We start from the raw sequence: 22,349 nt of genomic DNA on the forward strand, positions 1-22,349 counted from the left end.
GTCATTTAGGGGAATTAAGCAAAACATGCACATTAGATTTATACCATCTCTGTCTGTGAAACTGCTGCTGCTCACAGATAAATCATCAGGAGCTGAGATGCCATTGGTACCGGAATTTCCAATTTTCTTTTGTGTTAAGTGCTCAAGACTCATACTGCTATTTTTTTGTGACTCTTTAGTCAAGTTCAGAAAGACCTAGAAAGAGAAGCCAGGAACACTTCATTAACATAAAATATGCATGTCCTTTCTACTTCCTAAGTTCGATTTTGAATTTTTATCACATTTATTGAGACAAACAAGTGTGAATTTAAATGAATATTTTTAACAGTGACTTTGAGTGAACATTTTTTTAACCATACAACTTTATTACAGTATTATTGACTATACACCCTATGCTGTACTTTTCATCTCTGTGACTTACTTATTTTATGTCTAGAAGTTTGTATCTCTTAACCCCCTTCCCCTGTTTCAGTCATCCCCCACCCCTCCTACGTAAACACTTCGGTATGTGAAAGGTATGTGTTCTCTAATTGGATAAACGTGTTTGTTTTCAGAAGTCACTCTTACATAAGAACGGTACTGAGATAGTTTGAAGATTTTCTGATGTTGTGAAAGGTTTATTTAAAATATTTCTTTACTCTTTTTAAATTTTTTTTAAGATTTTATTTATTTATTTGAGAGCAGGAATAAGATAGAGAGAGCATGAGAGGGGGGAGGGTCAGAGGGAGAAGCAGACTCCCTGATGAGCAGGGAGCCCGATGTGGGACTCGATCCCGGAACTCCAGGATCATGACCTGAGCCGAAGGCAGTCGGCCAACCAACTGAGCCACCCAGGCGCCCTCTTTACTCTTTTTAAAGAACTGTGCATATTTATTCTCAGGGAACAGCAAGTTATATCAGCTTCAAAAAGAAGAAACGCACCTCTTCCACGGTGGTGTCTGAAATACCGTAGCACCCGATGTTGAGATCACCCATGCCATTGTCCAGTGCCCTCAGGAGTGACAGGTAGGCTCCTGAGACTTTGGTGCTAAATGGAGGAAGCACATACACCAGCTCTCCCCCGATGTCCTCCTTGAGGTAGGCTTCAGGGAGGTGTGATCGGATCATTGCTGTCACGGCTGTCGTGTCACATGTTGTATTTGCACTTAGGTTTGGACTCTAGGGACAAAACCAGAAGTTACCACTCCTTTGTCCTTACACCGTAGTGACGCCCAAGGGTCCTCATCAGAGGGTGGTGAGACTCTTTTGGGCCACCCAGACCTGAGTCAGATGATACATCCCTCCTCCAATGGCTCCCTGTCCCACGGGAGTCCCTAGAGCTGTCTGCAAGTCACTGTTCTATTGGCTCCATTCTCCCGCCTGCCCCGTCCCTTCTCCAGCTTCACTGCCCACTACTCATTGCCCTCTCATCTGCTCTACTCCAGCCACAACAGCTGCTTTGTGTTGTGGGAGTGTTCTGCCCTCAGGCACACCCTCCTTGGGGCCTTCTCAATTGTTGTTCCTTTGCCCCCAGATAATGACATGGGTCCTTCTCTCCCAAGCCCCAACTCTTGCTCAACTGTCATCTTCTCAGAGACCCTTCTCTTCCTACCCTACGTAAAACGGCACCACTCGGCATTCTCTATTCCCCCTTCTCTGCTTTATTTCTACCCACAGCATTTATCACCCGATAATAGACTTAATAGTACACTTAATTCCACACACTCTATCAGAATATAAACTCCACGAGGGTAGAGATTTTAATATCATCAGTCCACTGCTGTATCCCCAAGGTCTAGAACAGTGACTTGAGCACACACTAAGGCATAAAACACACCTAATATATATAGGTCTTAATGAATTAATGAATATAAAAATAAACTGCTTTTTATTTGGAAGTCAGATCAGGATGTTCAGATACAAAATAAATGATTGTAGTCAAAGCCAGCCTAATGGCATACACATCTTGCACAGTATTGATAATCATGCTATTTTTAGGTGGCACAGGGGTCCTTAGTCAGCAGCTGTTCTTCAAAGATGTCAAAGCATCATTGGCCTTAGTTAGTCTTCACATTGCCACTTGAGGGGTACTGATCAGAAGGTGCATACACAACTGCATATTCTCTTTATTTGCTTTAATGCAAACAATCTAATTTTTAGCCTTATAGACTGAAATGCTAGGGAAACTAATAGGCTCATCCTCCATCAGTAACTTTAGGATATAGATCCTCTAAAAAAAGGATCTATATCCTAAGGTAAAAACCTAGTGCCCTGGTTCTTGTTGGGAGATACCAGACTAGGAGCATCAGCATCACCTGGGCCCTTGTTAGAAATGTAGTCAATTGTGAAGCCCCATCCAAGACCTAATGAATCAGAGACTTTTGGGGTGAGGCCAGAAATCTGGGCTCAACCAAGACCTCCAGGTGTTCTGATGTTCCCTTAAATTTGAGAAACATGAAACTAACATATTAATGATGAATTTTAGCAATTAATAAGGTTGGAGAGATTCTGCCTCCATTTCACACAAAAATTAATTTATGACTCTATAATGAGGTGTATTTTCTCTCTTACAAACCTTTTTCTTGGTGAGTGTGAGGTGATACCCATCACCAAATGCTTCCTTGAGGTAAAATGGTGACCCACAACAGCGCAGCCCACCCTGCTCCAGGAAGGCGATGCGGTCACTCAGCACTTCAGCTTCGTCCAAGTGGTGCGTTGACAGAATGATTGTTCTGGCTTGAAAATACAGAGAAGAACCACTGAGAATGAAAAATTAAGACACAGTTCCTGAGATCTACAGAAATCGCACAAGTAAATCCTGTGATTTATGAGGAGAAGAGGCACATTTTATGAGATACCTGAAAAATTGACCAGAAGGAGCTTTCAGAATAAAGAGAAATTCAGAAGGGTGTTACTAAATATCTAAATATCTGTTTTCTTATACGTTGGCAGCTAATAAGCATTTGCCATGCCGTACGGCTAGATGTCCATCATTTAGAGTGTGCGTGTTAGCAAATCCTTCCTTAGTTTGCTCCCTTGTCTTCATTTTCATTTTTCCTCTCTCTGTTTCTGTCTCTCTCCCCCTCTTTCTTCACGATGAAGAAGCAATAATTTTAAAGACTTTTTGAATATTCCTCTCTGATTAATCCACTCTACGCTGATTGCTTCTTTGCTTCACATCCTGTTAGCACTTGTTTAGTCTGTTTTCAGTTTATTTTCGTTTGTGTATGTTTGGTATCTCTAATTAGATTCTAAGCTCCTGGAGGCAGAATTTGGGACTTCTATCAGATGTGCATGCTCTCAGAAGGGCCAGTGAAGTGCTCAACTCACCATCCTCAACTACATGGATATTAACTAACTGACCCAGAAATTTAGTGGTGGGAAGAGAAAAATTGTGAAGGGGAAGACCCCATCTGAGACTCTTAATGGAGCTTCGAAACAGAAAAGGTGTAAAGTTGGTTGCATGCATCCCAGAGGGCAAATTTAGGCCTGCTGGGTGCAGAAGTTATAAGAGGGTACTCATACCAGTTTTGTTCTTGGATATAACATCCCAAATGCTTCGGCGAGAACATGGGTCAACTCCAGTGGATGGTTCATCCAAAATGACTACCCGTGATCCACCAATAAGAGCTATAGATATGGATAACTTCCTCTTCATTCCTCCTGACAATGTTCCAACTCTCTTATGACGATGGCTATACAGTCCAGTATCTTTTAGTGTCCTTCAAAAATAATGTGTGGTGGTTATTTTTGACAGATAAAATATTTGAATATTTAAAAAATACAATAAGCACTTTAAGTAATAGGTCTTTACTAAGCAACTATTATGTGCTCAGCAAGGTGCAATACACTATTGAGGATTCATGATATAGTTTTTTTTATTGTTTATCATTTAGTTGGAGGCACAAAGTTAATACCCAGAAAACACCACCAGGGAATATATGGCTCATTTTTTTATTTGTTTCTCTAAAAATATTTATGGAGGGCCTGCCTGTTTTGTGCCAGACCGTTTTATTAGTTTCTAGAGGAAAGCAGTGAGATGATATTCCTACTCATAAGGAGATTAGGTTCTAGTGTGTGTATGTATCAGAAGGGATGCAGATTAAATTTAGTCAAGAAACATATTTCCAAGTAAGTTTATAATTTGCCAGGTAGTGACAAGTGCAATAAAAAATACATGAAGCAGGGAACATGAGATAAGGATTGCCTGTGGCATGTTATTTTAAGCATCTATTTTATATATGGTCATCCCCTCAGAGAAGGTGACATTTGATCAGAGACCAGGAAAGTGGAGGAGCGAGTCAAATGGCTGTTTGGGGAAGACTGCTCTAAGTAGAGGAAACAGTAAGTGAGAAGCCCTGTGACCAGAACATAAGCCAGCCTGTGACTTGGCCAGTGTGCCCAGAGCACAGTGAATGCGGGGAGAGTGGAAGGAAATGACATCAGAAGTGAGATGGGGCAGGCATGTAGGGCCTCTTGGCCTTGACAAGGACATTACAGAGTTCCACACTGAGTGCGGTGGGAAGCCAGAGAGGACTTTGAACCCTGGAGTTATATGGTCTTATCTGCCATTTAAAAAGGTCACCCTGGCTGCTCTTTGAAGGATAAACTATATAAGGGAGAGGAGAAGCTGGGTGTCCAGTCAGGAGGCTTGGCCTGGTATAGTAGCTATTAGAAACAGAGGATTTAGGGCAATATGGTAGCCTGAGATGAAGAGAGTTATATAGTTTCAGTATAATAATTGGCTGGTGAAGATAATGACATAAAATGTATACAATACCAGAAAAGTAGAAAAACTAAAAACTAATTGTTTTGTCACCAAATGTTCGTACTGGTATTATTACCATAGCTTGACCTCTTTTTGAGAGGCGTTACCAATGCACATCCTGGTTGCTGCTATAACTGACCTTTTTACTTCCTCGTGCAGCTGTTTTTTAGTCCAGTGAGGAACTTTGATGGAGCCATATAAGAGCAGGTGTTCCTTGGTAGTGAGGTAACTAAACAAGACATCATGCTGCATACAGACCCCCATGTTCTTCCGTACAGTGTGCAGGTCTGTTTTGAGATCTTTTCCATAAACAAAGATGGTACCTGCTGAGGCTCCAAATAGCCCAGTCAACATGGAGCTGAAAATGAAGAAATGATGAATTAGGTGTTAACCAAAATTTAAGCTAAATTTTAGGGCTAAATGTATCTCAGCCATTAGCCAACAATATTAACAGTGTATTTCCTCAGGCAAGATCAAGCTATAAAATAAAATAGTATTAAATGGGAACAAACATTAAATTACTTTTAAGCTTTTAATTATTTAGAGCGTTACATAAATGCTACCCAGTGACAATGATGGGGATGGGGCCGTGGTAGCAATGATGATCATGGTTGTACACTTTAATTGCAACTACACTCTCTCCTTGAGCAAACTCACATACTTCCCTGGTATCAGATGGTATCTCTAGGTCATGGAGTCTCAAATTTTTAACTCTAGCCGAGACCTCATCACTCAGTTCCAGGCTTGTGCTATACATCCAACAGATAGTGCCACTTCTCCATGAGATGTCTTACAGGATCCTCAAACTCAACATGTTTAAAACTTAATTCAGGATCTTTGCCCTCACACCGTGTCCCCACTGATGTTCCTCTTTCACCATATGATGAATCTATATACTGGTTGCACAAGCCTGGGATCCAGAAGTTGTGTTTGCATCCTCCTCCCATCTCTGTTTCCTACCTCCACCCATAGGTCCCGTTTTCCCAGCCACACCACAGCGCAAGCCACACCACCACTTGCTCCCGACCACCGTAGTCTCTTAACTCACCTTCCCATGTGAACATCGGTCACCTTCAGTCCCTTTCTCTACACTGTGATTATTCTCTATCTTATCAGATGATTGCTCATCATCTTTCAGATGGTTAGTAGACCAGGAAACTATTTAATATCCCTCTTCTCCAGTAAAATGTAAGCTCCACGAGTCTGGCAAAGGACATATTTTCTCACCACTCTCTCTCTTAGTACCTAACTAGTATCTTGTACCTTGTGCATAATAGACCTTAAATGACTATCGTGGATTAAATAGGGCATCGATATTATATGCCAATTCTTCCCATAAAAACACATTGAACTACAAACAATATACTTCATTCTTTATATTCAGAAGAATAAAATTGAGACTTTCTCAGCCAAAATTACATCCTCTTCAAAAGCCTTCTCCATCTCTTTTTTTCATTGGTCTTTTATTGTCTATTAGAAATCCTGTTTTTAAGCACTGTATGCTCACTAGAAAGCCAACTTTGAATTTAAACAGGCCATATAAATAAAAGCAACTGCACACATTCACTCATTTCATAACTGTCCTTTGTCTCCTCTTATTTACAAAAGAAAAATTATTTGAATATATTTTGGCAGTCACTGAGCTTACTTATGATGATACTAAATAGGATATCTAGCAACTGACACTTTCTCAAACAAGGGCCAGGGCAGCAACGGCATCTTAGCGCTGACTTCCAGCAAAGCCATGCGGAGCATTGGTGGTGAGTCACAAAAAAATTCAAAAGAATGTCACTTTAAAAACATTTGAATCTCTTCTCCTTTTGGACACAGGAAAATGCTAGTTAAATGAAGAGTGAGAAAGAACAGCCCATGTACCGCTCCTAGCCTTTTTGATCTATATCTGATGGCTGGTGATTCTTTTCTTTCTTCATGAATCAAGGCAAGGAGCAGCTGGGGCTGAGTGTGTTTATAGCAGAGTGTGTAAACTCAAAATTATACATGGGCCAGAATAGAAATGCAAATAAATGGAACAGACTGGGCATATGAGACAGTGCAGATTTGTGGGGAACAGGAATAAATCAGAAAGCAGATGTTCCCTTTAAGAGAACAGTCACCAGTAAGTCCCAACCAATTGTCCCTACCTAGGACTGTGGAACCAATGTTGTCCGAACTTCCTATTATCCAAGAAATGTCAAGAACATTTCTTTTTATTGGGACATTTCTCCATTCTAAAATACTGGCACTGAGTTAAACATTTTAAGACGTACTAGGTGGGTCTGATCTGGCCTTTGAGCTCCCAGGTTGGGACCTATGATTTAGACTACATTCTATAGTAAACAAATTGAGCTATCTTAATCCATCTGGGAGATGTAATTACATTATTCTTATGAAAGAGGTGAGGAAATATTAAGTAATATGCTTCCACGACAATAAGTGTTCAAAAAGTAACATACATTGTAGTAGTTTTCCCGGCTCCATTGGGCCCCAGCAATGAAGTAATGTGTCCTTCATAAAAGTTCAGATTGAGGTTATCAACAGCAGTTTTCGAGCCATAGATCTTTGTGACCCCATGCAGGGCAACCCCAACTGTGAGATCTTTAGGTTCAGGCTCAATGTTGGAGGGAAAAATGTACTCAGGACCTGGAGGGAAATCAAGAGAAGAGTTACAAGCTCACAAAGAAGGAAAATGCAGCTAGAGCTAGATTTTTGCTTAATTAAAAATTGAAGACTGTATAACAGTACAGCCCTCTAAGTAAAAATTCTGGAAACAAATGATCTATTATCTTTAGCCTCCTTCTCATCTGGTTAAAGAATGATTGAGGGTGAGGAACCATATTCTCTAAGGGTGATATTAGCCTTCTGTCAGAATAGGTAGTCCTAGAATACAGTATCATAATAATGAATTGCCCTTTATTCAGCAGATCTTGAATATTAAAAAGACAGTCTAAGTCTTGTTCCTCTGATCAGAAAAGATAATACCAACTTATGGAAAAAATGTCTACAAGGTGTGATTTTATAGTGACAAAGCCAGCTCAGTTCTGTGGTTTATAGATTCCAGTTCACTGATTACTATCTACATGTGCTTCAGGCATCACAAATAGACCATGGATATGGGTCATCCTTACTTTGTAAAGATGGCACTACTTACCCAATGTCAGTAAGTCATGAGCTTTCAACTGTTTGTGTCCAGTATTGGTGATGGGTTATGAAAAATTATCTGTACTTGTACCTTGGTTACTCTTTTTGACTAGTGACAGATGGCTGGAGTTAGGGATGTAGACTGTGGCCCAGGAACAAAATTTTTCTCTGTGTGTGTCTAACTGGACCACAAAGGGATCTACAATCTTGGCCTAATTAGCTCCATATGTTAACCAACTGAGCTAATGAGCCCAGAAAAAGCCACAATTTAATCTCCATAAGAGTCTAAACACATATGTGTAGACATATTCATCCATGACTAAAAGGATAATTTTGCCATTTAGAAAAACCTAATTAAAATCACTAGTCATGTAAATTTTACATCACTTCTGTCATAATAATGCTTGTTGTTGACCTACTTGTCTTACTAGCAGATGGGTTCGTGTTCTGCATCATGATATTAGTAAACATAAGGCCATTGCTTTTCTCATGTTTCATGTCTGTACATCCCAATCGCTCCTTCCAATAGGAAGGAAGGACTGGAAAATACCACGGAGCAGCCATACCATATGTACCTGTAATGAAAATGTATTAGGAAGAGTAAATTAGTTGACTGTTAACATGAAACATCAGAAACTAAACAACAGAACGTTATACATGGTTCAGAAAGTATTTTCATTTTTTTTGATCTATATCAAACTAAAGTGTAGTCTCAGTTTCCAAAGTAAAGCAAAAAAGATAAGCTCTCTTTTATTCTTTTTAAAAACAGCTTCATTAAGGTATAATTATACAGCATAAAATTTAGTCATCACAGTTAAGTGTAGGGGTAGATGGTTTTTAGTAAATATAAAGTTGTGCAACCATCACCACCATCCATGCATTAGAACCACCATCCATACATTATAGCTTCAAAAATTTTTCTCATGACCATTTACAGATAACCCCTGCTTCTACCCCAAGTTCTAGGCAATCACTGATTTGCTTTCTATCTTTACATATTTGTCTTTTATAGGAATTTTATATAAATGGAAGCATACTCTTTTATTCATTTAGAACATTAGGAAAATGTACAATTATCAATAAGGCTGAATGGAAAAGCTCCCAACCATGTTAAAAGTGATGACTACTTGAGACCTAGGATGGGGGACCCAACTAGTGTTTTCCATTAGAATTTGGTAAATTCTCCTTAGAATTAAGAGATCTGGTTTTTGCTTTATCACATGTCAAAAGCCCATTTGAAAAGACTGGATTCCATGCTTCTTAATCCACTCCATCCTTTAAAGGAACATCAGATTATCAACAATAGGCAAACTATGGACAGGGCCTAATTGTCCATCGACCGATGAATGGATAAAGAAGATGTGGTACACATACACAATGGAATATTACTCAGCCATCATAAAGAATGAAGTCTTGCCATATGCAATGATGTGGATACAGCTAGAGTATATTATACTAAGTGAAATAAGTCAGAGAAAGACAAAGACCACATGATATCACTCATATGTGGAATTTAAGAAACAAAACAGATGAACATATGGGAAGGGGGTAAAAAAAAGGAGAGAGGGAAGCAAACCCAAAGAGACTCCTAACAGTAGAGAACAAACTGAGGGTTGATAGAGGGAGGTAGGTGGGGGATGTACTAGACGGGCAATGGGTATTAAGGAGGGCACTTGTTGGGATGAGCACTGGGTGTTGTATGTAAGTGATGAATCACTGAATTCTACTCCTGAAACCAATATTGCACTGTATGTTAACCCACTAAAATTTAAATAAAAATAATAAAATAAAATAAAGGAACATTAGAGAAAGAATTCACCAGTGCATTATCTCATCCTGGAAAATCATGGTTAGTTCTGGGATGGCAAACCAAATATTAGAAAATATATATTAGCTGATTTATAGTTATGAAAACTATAGAAAAATATATCTGTTGGAAGTATGTTCATACCTGGAAACACATTCCTGACATACCAAGCAATAAGGAAATAAATTAAAGAATCAGCTAGGATTAGACAGCACAGCCAGCCAAATGAGGTGGTGTCATCCTGAACTGGGGAACTGTACATATTTTCCCACTGAAGACCTAAAAAGTGAACACATATATTTATTCTTCTGTGAGACATACTGCAGTTGTGAATGCTACAATCCAGTTTTAAAGGAAGTGAGCCTACCAATGCCTTGCTCCTCATATCTTGCAATGTACTGACTTGCATAACTGAATGCTGTTGGGGACAGGAGACTCTGTGAAGAAAATAAACAGCAATGATAGTTCTTATAGATTTTGTACAAGAGGGATATAAACATACTTAAAACTTTGGACACTTAATATAGGTAAAATTGACACTAACTCCCTAAGCATATTTAAAAATACAGAGGTCCCTTAGCAAGCCCGCTACCACTCTGAAGGAAGAGAAGAGGGAATAGCAGAAAACAAATGCAGAAAAATTACAACTTGGAAGATAGTTGTCAAAAATCCAAAATATATATCTACACTTGGTAAATATTGCTTAGCAATTTATAAAATAGGAAATTACAGGGTAATGCAATGTTAAGACTAAAATCAAATAAATGATTAGGAGCCAGAGGATGTTTTTACTTCATAAATTGATTACAGGTAACAGAAGTACTACGAATGAAAATATACTAAAATACGAATTGATTGAATACTTATAATGCAACACATTAGAAATTTAATGTCCTTTTAACCCAAAGCAGTCAATGTTAAATGAAAGTTATTTAACACTGTTTCCATAAACACCAAAGTTTCAATATGACTCTCAGTGAGATTTATTTTTCTGCTTTCCAAATTTCAAAGTAAGTATTTTTAATGATTTCATTAAATTTCTTAAATTAATTCAATACTTTTGAATTAGAACAGGCAGAAAAGAACTCAAAATTGATTATATAGTCAGTGCATTTGTCTTTATGCCTGTAAGTAATATTGAATGTTATGAAAACGGTGAAAATTATTCATATAGGAGAATAACTCCAGTAATAAAGGTTTTAAGATATTTAAGGAATTGAACCAGAGAAGAAGTCAGGATTTTTGATGATCTTTAAAATGTAACACATTACATTTTAACTACTCTTTCTTCAGAAATTATTTCTTTTTTTAAAAAAATATTTTATTTATTTATTTGAGAGAGAGAATGAGATAGAGAGAGTACATGAGACGGGGGAGGGTCAGAGGGAGAAGCAGACTCCCCGCTGAGCGGGGAAGCCCGATGCGGGACTCGATCCCGGGACTCCAGGATCATGACCTGAGCCTAAGGCAGTCGCTTAACCAACTGAGCCACCCAGGCACCCCAGAAATTATTTCTTAACAGAAGTGCTGTTAAGAAAAGTCTCTTTTTCATTGTCTTATGCTTGTACAGTATACAACAATGTAGAAAAACTATCATTAGGACAGTTAAGCTTATTTTGCAATCACAGAACTTTTCAATTAGATAAATGAACTTCCAGTTTAAGAGTCTAAAAACATAAGAAGAATCAATTCTTATCACACCCTGGCCATTCAGTTGTGACAGTTGACTCACCATGAATACTTTTATTACATAGCTCAACTCATCCTCAACTGTAATCAGAACGATAAATGGAAAAAAGGCAATGATGTATATGAGGCTTCCAATCAGGGCTGCGATGTTGGTGTTATTGAAGAAGACACTGATAAGATAACTCATGGCAATAACTGAGAAGCTGTAGTCCGAAAAATACAGGAACAAAATGAACCCATTTGTTTTAGGAAGAATATTGCCAAACTTGAGTATAATGATGAGGATGACAATGGTCACTAGTAAAAATCCAACGCTCTCTATAAGCCAGGCAAAAAAGTGGCTGCAGGAATTCACACCCATCATCTTCATGTACTGTGAAAAGGAAAAAGTGTTAGCCACTTTTTGAGCCAGTATTCTCTCAAATAGCAATTATTTCTGCACCATGACAAAATGCCCACGAAACTCTTCATATATATGGAACTAGGCATCTTAATGATTTTCATAAGTCAAGGATTTGTCCATGCTTGCTATGTAAAATTAATATGACCATTTATATTGGCCCATTTTAAATTATATGCTTTCAGAGTACCCCAGTATAATGGATGATTTGGATGGTGAGGTTCTTTTTTTTTTCCAATTTCATTTTATAACTGGTATCTAAGATGTATCCAGATTAAATTAGTTTAGAATAGATTATCAAAATTTATGGTGTCTCCTGCAGAATTTTACGACATGAATTTGACATTTGTACAGTCATGAATATTTCAAGCTCATAGAAAAACATGGTTTATTTCAAATTCAGTGTAGGGACTGAGATAATAAAGCTCCATTTTTTTTTTAAACGAAACATTAATGGACAACACAATCAGTACTCTTGTTCCTGAGAGAAAGAGCATAAACCTGACTCCTAAGAATTAAAACATGGAAACTTTGAAGGGAGACTTTCTGCCTTTTGGCCCAGTTTCCCCATCCTTAAGATCATTGGGAGTTTAGGGCAGGTTTGTCATCTTTGTTTTCCAAAAAGACATTCATGCACCCAAAATGAACTCATGTATCTGAGATCATCCATACCTCTCTCTCAATTTATATTTTTTAATAACTCAGTGATATCCCTAGAGACCAAGGCATTCCACCAAGGTAGACAAACAGACCAGCAGGATGTGTTTGACCATTAGCTCAAAGGGATTCTGAAAGATCTAAATTCCCCTGGATCTTAGCTGTCTTGAATTTGGTGACATGTTGCACTTCGGGGGAACCTGGATATCCTGGTTTCTAGTTTTAACAATACATGATTAATGCTAAGCTTAGGAATCTAACAGTCCATTTTAAAAAAAGAACAAAAGAAAAGCTCCACTAACAGCTTTATAATCCAGTATTTTGGGTAAATTCAAGGATTTTCAATGTCCTCCTTCTTTAAAACTAACTAGTCTAGAAAAAAACAAAACAAAAGGAAGGTGCCGAATCTTTTGCTCTACACGTAAAATAGTGAATTTTACTTTCTGCCTTTGCAACTTATCACATTTTGATAACTCTGCTGCTCCTCTTGTTGCCATGGAAACAGCCACCTGACTGCCAACAGTCTAAGCTGTGGGCCTTAAGTTAATCACCACTGAGAAAAAGCCTGTGACTTTTCCTCTTAACTTTGACCTCTTGCTCACCTTCCTCCCTCCTTACTGCTTCTCTCCTCCCAGGCCTTCCGCCCTTTGCAGTATAGACTCAACTTATGTTTCCATAGGAATGGAAGTGGGGGTCAAAGTACAAAAAATCCAGCATGGAGCGAAGATGCACCATGGAAGGTTTCTTCCAGTTGCTGCACATCTATCATTGAAAACAAAATTACATTTCGGTATGAGAAAATATCTCACAGGTCTTATTTTCGAAATTTTCTCTCTGCTCCCCAACCCATTTGAGAAAATTACCGTGTCATGTTTGATGACTGCACTTTAGAGACACTCGCCTATTCAAATATGACCACGATCACATTAGCTCTTTTTATTTGCCTTTCCTATTTGTGTTTTGAGATTTAACTGAGTTTATAATTAACTGGAGAGTTATGGGACCCCTATAACTACTCCAAAGCTGATATTCACCACCTAATTTCATGTGCCTTATATGAAAAATATCTTCTCTCCAATAGCAGTGTGTCAGTAGGAGACAATGTCAGTATATTTCACAAGGTGGATATAAAATATCTAGGACACTATCAAGGACATGGAATAAAGCTGACTTGGTGTGCACAAACATGTTTTCCTTCCCCCAAAATTGAGAGCTTCAAAACAATTTTAAATATATATATATAAAATATATATTATATATCTAGAAAATTCTCCATTCATAGCCTTATTAAAAGATAATCTGGCAAACTTGAAGACCAGACTAAAGGTGTTTATCACTGTAATTTTGAAATTTTCAAGACTCGAGATCAGATTCCTTTTTCCTGAGAGTTGGTAGAGTTGGAGAATGATCACTGCTTCTTACTGAAACGGACTGAGTTAGGTGCACCCAAAAGTGTTCACTATTTAACATTCTAGCATGAAACTTCAGTGTTAAACTTCAGGATTTTATGCCATGAGGAGAACAGCTGTTATTCATAAAGAGAAAGAGCAATGAGAGCATGTAAGTCATCCATAAATTATCCAGATTCACGGCCAACTTCATTATAATAAACAAGACCAAACTTGCTGATGGAAAATGGCCCATGGAGAAAGTCTGGCTGTGCTTTCCTGGATGTTGTTAGATGCTCCTCAGAGTGACATATGTCAGGTGCCAGCTTTGCAATCAAAGAATCACCTGTCTCAAGCCTCCCAAATCTGCCTGAAGCAGTTCATCAATATCTGATAACCTGTTGCTCAAGGAAAACCCCTCTACACAGTGGTCAGAGTTTGCTCCAGTTTATGGCAGAAAATAATGAGAAGAGATTCTGTAAGATTTGGGATAAATATATTGCCACATTCGAGAGAAGCTTATGCAGAGGGGTTGACAATGCTTTCAGGGAAAGAAATCACAAACATTCACATATGTCAAGCACTAATTTATAAGGAGTGATACCATTTTATACCTAAACTAAAAAAATTTTCTTAACACTAGATATTTATATTACTGCTTTTTAGTAAGATATAAAGGATGTTGTGATCACTACCTGAAATGTTCCAAATTCCCACGAGTATGATGGATAGTGTCTATCAAGGAGACATAAACATTGTCTAAAGTGAAGCACCAAAGGACTAAAATCCCTTACATAATTCTTGGTAACATCTCTCCAGACCACAGATATTTTAGATTATCTATGAACTGAGAAAGAACACCTCCAAATTGTGTCTCCAGCTGAATATAAGCATTAGAATCCCCATAAATGACTTATATTAGAAGCTAACTCATAAATCAAGAAAATACTGTCAAAAACTATTTTTCTGTGTGTTGTAAATCAATTTTTTGTATAGCTTTAATATTTTAATTGTTAAAAACAAGGAACACAGAACAAAACCCAACTGAAATCCATTTCAAAAATTTTTTTTAAACTACAGGCTTAATTTCATTGACAAACTTATTGGGCATTAATATTTGTGCTAATTCCTTTAACAAGTTAAAGGAATTCACTGGAGTCATACTATAACAAGGTCAAGGATTAATGGCTTCACTGAAATAGCAACTAACTTGGTTTTCTTGCCCAGATTTAAGAACAGTTACAGAAGGAAAAAGGTAATTTTTTAACCTTTTTTTATTTAATTGGAATGAGAAGGATGTAGGGAATTAAAAGCTTTAGAACTTAGTGAATATTAAGATGATGGTATTAAAAAGTGATTTTGAGTCTCTGGTAACCTAAGAGATTTTCCATCATTATCTTCAAGTCTTTAAGGGTCTATGCTACCAAAATAAGATTGTGAGAGGGAAAGCAGCTATGCTATGGAAAAGGATTGGTTGAAAGTCAAGACATTTGAGTTCCAGACCTAGATCTACCACTAACTAGCTCTGCAGTTTTCAGCAAGTCACCTCTCAGTGGGCTTAGCTTTTTCACTTCTAAAAAGGAGGAGGGAAGATGAGAACCATGGGCAGTACAGAAAGGCTGAGCAGGAGGCATTGAAAATATTCCACTTATTCCAGTCCCAGTTCCATCAATTCATCTCACAAATAGACTGACCTCCTTTGAATTTAGGATGCTGCTGATTTTAAAGACATGCTATTATTTGACATGGCAGCAAGAAAGAAAAATCACCACCAAATAAATGATGACACCTTATCAAATGCATCCCAATTTCAGAGGCTTTAAGAAGCAAGGAAAAAAATCTTGACCTTAGAACTGATAAAAAATATGGATGATTGAATGCCTTTCTTGTTGTGGCAATGAGAGAGCCATATTCTGGAAATGTATCGCTGAATTAAGCCTAGATGGTAAGACTTAGAAAGTTTAATGGATTGAGCCCAAGTGAACTGGAAGACTCAAAGCCCGATTGTCTCATTCCACGTTCAGTGATCTTGTACTATATGACTTTGACCCCCAAGATCAGGTAGTTAAATTTTGAAAGTAGATGCATGCAAAATGAAGACACAAAGCTACCAAACAGAAATTGAATCATCATTAAAAGTATGTCTTTCATGTCTTCAATTAAGAAAGAACTCTTCATTATGCTTTGATATTTTTGTGGCATCCATAGATGCACTCAAAGAGCATCATCTTCAAACACAAAATAATACAGTGTGTGTATAACATATACACAATATAATACTTATATTTACTGTGTGTTTCTACTACAAATTCTATTTTTAAGGTAGATATTTATTTTGAAGTGGAAAAGAACTCAATTTCTATCACAGTTTTCAACTTTAAAGTTTCCCTTTAATCTGTGAAGATTCACTTCTGAGTACCAGGAACCTGAAAGAGAAACATAAGGTAGGTGCTTGCAACCAAAATTCTGGTTTAGGGCATGGATTCAAGTTTCTAAATTGGAATTAAGAAAGCATTGCACAGAGTTCTGAATACAACAGAACTCAAACCAGTTGATGAGAGGTTTACCAAATTATAACTGAAATACAAAAATGCAGCTGTGAGAATCAACCAGAATTCAAATAGAAAAGGTAAGAAGTATAGGTTCAAACCCTAAGACACCCCTGGAAGCCTGATGCTGAGCTCACAGAAACATGAAACAGTAATTTGTACCTTGTGAGGAGAAAGAATCAATTGCCTGGAAGCACTGGCAAAGTCAGTCTGGAAAGCGCAAGTGGGCTAACAGGTTACTCTAACCTCATTATGTCAGGTTGTCAGCCAGGCCTTGCAATAATTATTGTGCCCCAGTTTTGAAGTGTTTCTGCTTTCTTTTTGCTCCATGAGTGAGTGTAAGAATGGACTCATTACAGGATGGGCAGATAACATAGTTCTTATTCCAATACAATGCCCAAATCACACAATGCTGTTTCATAAATTCTAAAAAGAAGTAAGATGTTTGGGATTTGGAGATAATGATGAGGAACGTGCTCCAGAAGAGATCATGCTTTATATCCCAGGTCCTGTCTTTCATCATTATATTATTCACCTAGTCAGGAGCATAACATAAAATTCTTAGTCGCTCTAAATCATGAGTCAGTGGAAGATAGGGAAGATAATTGAAGAAGACAAGGTATGCTGGAAGGAGACTTTGCTTCATGAGAGCTGAAACAAGCCATCTGTCTGTCTATAACTACGTCTGTGTCTATGTCCATATATCTGTATCTATTTCCATTCGGACTCATTTAGTTACCATGCCAACAGTCTTCCTGCCTTACTAGTTATTATTTAAACTTCCTGCATTAGATCCTAAGTCCTATAGGAACTTCTTGGACAAAATTACTGTTAGGATCATAAATTGTACTCAGATTTTATTCAGAATTATTTATATTCATTTTCTAGAGGCACTTATAAAATGAATTCTATGTAACTTTGTGAGAAAACAGAATATTGCCATATCAGCTGCCTTTATGATTCATAAAATATTTTTCTTTTTAAATTCACGAGGAATGGGTCAGCCTTTCTGAGTTTGTATAGGGCATGATGAAAATCATAGTAATTATTACGCAAATAGATCTTACTCATAATAAGAGGAGATTCTCGACATACCTCATGAAGCCGGAGATCTTTCTCATAAACAAGCTTCTTTACAAATGCAGCTATAAATACAACCCAGGCAACCATGAGCACAATTGGAAGAGAATAAGAGACACTGGTTAGGAAGCTGTAAAAAAACAAAAACATAAAAACAAAAATTCAGCGAACCAAATGGGTATCATCTATGCAGATCGTAATATATAAAAAGAACACATCCTCTCTTACAGTGAATTACATTCCTGTTTTGAAATTGAGCATAGTCATTAATATTGCTCCTTTATTTATGAAGTGTGAGGCTGACTTAACAGTACGCCCATGATTTTCTTGCTGTAATGTTGCAAAAGTGAAAAACAGCTCTGGATTGTTAGATAAAATTACCATATTGTTTAGAGCATGTTTGAGTATGTCCTGTCTAGGAAAATAATTATTACATAGATATAATTGCAAAGCTCAAAACCCTTCTGTCTAAACGAAATTCTTATCTAAAAGGCAGATATAAAATTAGATGATGACTGGTTTATCAGGCTAAAAGCTATATCTTCCCAAATTACTGTATTTATCTACTCTTTAGAAGCTCATAGTTATTATTAAACTAAATTTCCCGAAATGAAATAAAATAAAACTCAAAGCATTCAATTTAAAATGCAAACAAAGAACTTGGATTCTTCAAAATAATGTTCCAGGAGATGTTTCATACACAGTATAGCAATGTCTTTTCTGATAATGTGTTAAACTAGGCAGTCACTGGAAGGCTTCATCAGGCTCCAAATATATTTCCTGAGTGGTCTGCCTATGATACCAGAAAGTTCCAATGCAGTGTTTCTCAAAGTTAACCATGCATCACCTGAAGGGCTTACTAAAACACAGATTTCTGAGCCTCACCCATAAGCTTCTGATTTAATGTATCTGGGGTGTGATAAAGAATTTGCATTTTAAACAATTTCCCAGGTGATGTCCATGTTGTTGGTCCAGGGATCACAGTTTGAGAATCATGGTTCTGGCACTAGCTACCTTTCTATGGGGTAAGGCAAATGAGTAGTTTTCAATGAGAGGAACTCTAAATTGACCTGTTTTCCATAGTAGGCTCCACTGACATTTTCACTTGGAGAACGATACCAAGGCCATTTCCTTTTTAATCTGTAAGGCTAAGGAATTACCTTGAAGTTCCTCATGAAAAATGCAAATATTAATGGACCATGACATCACCATCATTCATTATAACTTTAGCATCAGAAGTGTATCACCATCAAAGATATGAGGGTTATTTGGGCTTTTTTCTTGGATGAGGAAAGAGTGAGGGTTGGGGCCATATCCAATTTTTTTGATTCCTGGGAAACTATCTGGCATGGGGTAGGCACTTAAACAATATTTGTTGAATGAATTTTCTTTTGGTTCAGGTCCAGCCCTAATGGTGTTTCTGGCCCCAGAATTAGGCAACGGCCCTCATTAATTAATAACATATCCCCTGTAATGTTTCTTCCAAGCGATTGTGTATTTTAAGATTGGTTTGGTTTAGGTTTGGTTTAATATAAGGAGAAAATGCTGGTCTCCTAGTTGAAGGACCAGTAAGGTACTAGCTGTACAACTTTGGACACGTTACTTAACCCTTTTGGTTTTCAGTTTTTTTCATCAGGAAAATATGGTTAATGATACCTGCTCCTGCTTACCTTACTGAGGTTGTTGGGTAGAACAAAGGAAACAATATATGTGGGAGCACTTTGTATGCAATAAAGAATTTATATGTATATGGAAGATACTATGATCATATTCTCCCATGAAGAAGGCGGAGTACAGTTTACTTTTCTTCTTAGAAAAGAAAATCCAGGTACCCACCATCCTAGGTACCAAAATTTACAAGGGGAAAAAGATGAGCAGGAAAACAGATGAGAATTTTCTTTTAATTGAACCCACAGGTCATTGCTATTCATGCAAGCCATTGCAGTTCACACACAGTTCAGGCTGCAAGGAACTGACTGGCCTCCACAACACACAGCTAACCTTGACAACCCGCGGATGGAATCCTCATCCGTCTCCCCGTATCGCTGCTGCACAGAGGGTTACATGACCTCATTTCATCTAGAGCTCTTGAAGCAGCCAAAGGAGACAGACGTATTGATAGAAAGAAAAATGAAAAAAAAAAAAAGTCCAGAACCATCTGAATTGTATATAAACTGCAGTAATTGGGCTGGATAACAAGTGCAATTTCTTTAAAGTAATATTCAGCCTCCAGCTTTTACGTAGGAGGATGAGCCTGACTGTGGTCAGAGTGGAGGAGCCAGTCACTGCTACTTCACTGGCAGATTTCTTGACCATTCAAATTCAGTTGTCTAAAACGCTGTCTTTGCATTTTTTGTCCATTTAGCAAACCATTTTATTTATTTTTGTTTATTTTTTAAAGATTTTATTTATTTGAGAGAGAGAGAGAGAGAGAAAGCAGGAGCAGGGGGAGAGGCTGAGGGAGAAGCAATTCTCCCTGCTGAGCAGCAAGCCCGAGGCGGGGCTCAATCCCAGGATCCTGAGATCATGACCTGAGATGAAGGCAGATGCTTAACCGACTGAACCACCCAGGCACCCCAGCAAACCATTTTAGATGAAGATTCCTAGCAAGAGGACTGGTAGTGCATAACATAGGTTTAGATAGCATAATATTTATCTTAGAGATCAATGATGTGTTTTATCAAAATTCTTCCTTAAGATTGGCCATGCACTTGTAGATTTTTAATAAAATTTGAGAGTCGGAAGAGATGTTAAGATTGTCTTGTTTGGAGAAAGGGAAGACCAGTAGAGAGTGGGTAGCATCCAAATCATGCAGCCCTGCACTCAGGTCTGAATTCTGCTGATTCAAGGGCCATAGTCCTTGGAAAGCTAAGGGTTATGATTAAGAAAACCTGAATCATTTGGTAAGGACTTGACCATCATTTTGGTAACAATCAGCAGCTGCAGTGGAGCTGTGCCCTGTGGTGTGGACCCTTTCCTGGAAACAAGCATTTGACAAAAATTTCACGAAAGAGATCTCTTTCACTTGATCCATGTGAATGAATATGCAGAAATGAGTTCTCAAAAAAGTGGCTGGCTATTAAAGGGGCTCTGGCCGCCCAGACTTACTTGTCTTTCATGTAGCAAGGATATGGAATTGCCTGGACCTGGACGGCTACTTCCTGGGAGTTTCTTCCAGTCTGCAATTCAATGATTGCTCTCTCAATACTATCCTGTAAGTAAACAAAAGCCCTGCCATAGATCTGGTTATGGGATGGAGAATTGTGTGGCCCCGGGGCCCAAATCTTGGTCCTTATGCTTCTTGTGGTCTGTGCAGTCTTGAGACTCATACGGATGGTATATTTTATGACAGGAGGAAGAGAGACATCTTCAGAGTCATAGCCTCTGTGCCGGCTTCTGTTAGAAGGAAGCTTAAAAATAACACCTAAAAATAAAATGGCAACAACAGCAGAAAGGTTATTTTATGGTTGACATTGTCCATTGTTTGGAGAGTATACTTAGGGGGCAGCCAAAGAGGCAATTGAGTTTGTAATGTGACCGTAAGTTCAGGCTCCTAATTTACAGAAAAGATGGCTAATTGGAAGTGACAACTTCAGAGATTCAAAGCAGGAGTTTGAGAATATAATTACAAACTAAGTGGCCAGATTAAATATATCATTCTAAGCCACTTACTAAAATTAAAAAAAAAACACAATAAAATGAATAATCTTGACTGATTATGGACTCAACTTCACCCTGTAACTATGTAATCCATTTCAGTCTTCATTTTAACCATGCCAACAAAATCACACATTTGTGGAAATCTTGTCAGACAATATAGTGGGTTGACTACATGAAACGTTTTCGTTTCTAAGGACATCAGAGGGAACAGTGACCCTCCCCCCCTCCAGACTACTTTCCTGAGTTCTCAATGAAAGGGGTAAGGGAAGAATTTGGCCAATTTTAGTACAAAGAGAAACTCAAACTCTAGTAGAATAACACTTACTTCCAAAGAGTTCATTGCTTTTGTAAAGCCTTTTGGCCTCTCTCTCCATTTCATCTATGCTTTTTGCTGCCTGAATACGGTCATATAATACACAGGAGGAAATATTTACTGTCAGGGAAGATAGCGTGTTGAGATGATCAATGATATCAATGCTGTTTTCTAATTTCAGCCTTAGAATATCTAAAAAAGCAAAGCAAAACAGATAAAATATATATTATAATGTTGTTTCTAGTACTAATGAGACAAAATACTGACTTTTGGGTGAGTACTTACCATTATACTAGATTATGAGTAATAGGAAGTTGTAGAATTTACTCTAAAATATCTGGTAATAAAAATACCTAGTAACACCTGGGAAAATGTGTCCAGGTGTGCAAATATTCATTGAAGAAAACTTTGAGCTAGTACCAATAAAGGAGACCCAAGTTCAATGAGTGATACAAGCCAACTTAAAAGTATATTCTGCTACAATTTAGTTAACCAGTGACTAAAGGTGAATAATTTAAAAAAATACATCCACATATAGTCAGGAAGAAAACTAGAGATGGAAGTTTCCAATAAATGGACACACTTACTTTGTTCAGGGAATGTGAATGTAAGAATTTAAACAAAGGAAAATCTATGTAGAATGTATAGAACAAATAAACTATATCATTAAATAAGGTGTGCTACAGAATAATTTCTTAGGAGACTGTGAGAATCTATGCCACAGAGTGGACAACTTTCTAAAACTGTTTGACTTAACACCTCATGTGAGTTATTTCTATTGATATCTGTACGAATCTAGACAAAATGACCAAGATTTTATTTCAGGTAATTACTCTGGAAGAAAAGAGGATTTAATTGTTCTTCAATTTCATGATTCCTTATGAGGAAGTCAACTGAGACAAAGGGTAAATATGAGATTGC

At 37.7% G+C, this 22,349-nt stretch overlaps 1 protein-coding gene across 1 annotated transcript in view; it reads right to left on the minus strand.

Moving 5' to 3' along the window:
- Positions 1-22,349, minus strand: part of ABCA12 (ATP binding cassette subfamily A member 12) — a 167,792-nt gene that overhangs the window by 36,430 nt on the left and 109,013 nt on the right. The window contains exons 21-33 of the mRNA XM_027590137.2: positions 21,441-21,620; positions 20,564-20,879; positions 17,471-17,585; positions 11,425-11,754; positions 10,060-10,129; positions 9,837-9,971; positions 8,314-8,460; positions 7,201-7,387; positions 4,887-5,105; positions 3,505-3,701; positions 2,555-2,715; positions 922-1,158; positions 45-195 (exon numbers count right to left, since the gene is read on the minus strand). Coding sequence (XP_027445938.2) covers positions 45-195; positions 922-1,158; positions 2,555-2,715; positions 3,505-3,701; positions 4,887-5,105; positions 7,201-7,387; positions 8,314-8,460; positions 9,837-9,971; positions 10,060-10,129; positions 11,425-11,754; positions 17,471-17,585; positions 20,564-20,879; positions 21,441-21,620 — 2,445 coding nt within the window. The remainder of the gene's footprint in view (positions 1-44; positions 196-921; positions 1,159-2,554; positions 2,716-3,504; positions 3,702-4,886; positions 5,106-7,200; positions 7,388-8,313; positions 8,461-9,836; positions 9,972-10,059; positions 10,130-11,424; positions 11,755-17,470; positions 17,586-20,563; positions 20,880-21,440; positions 21,621-22,349) is intronic.

The sequence above is a fragment of the Zalophus californianus genome, chromosome 3 (assembly GCF_009762305.2).
Source record: "Zalophus californianus isolate mZalCal1 chromosome 3, mZalCal1.pri.v2, whole genome shotgun sequence".
NCBI lineage: Eukaryota > Metazoa > Chordata > Mammalia > Carnivora > Otariidae > Zalophus > Zalophus californianus.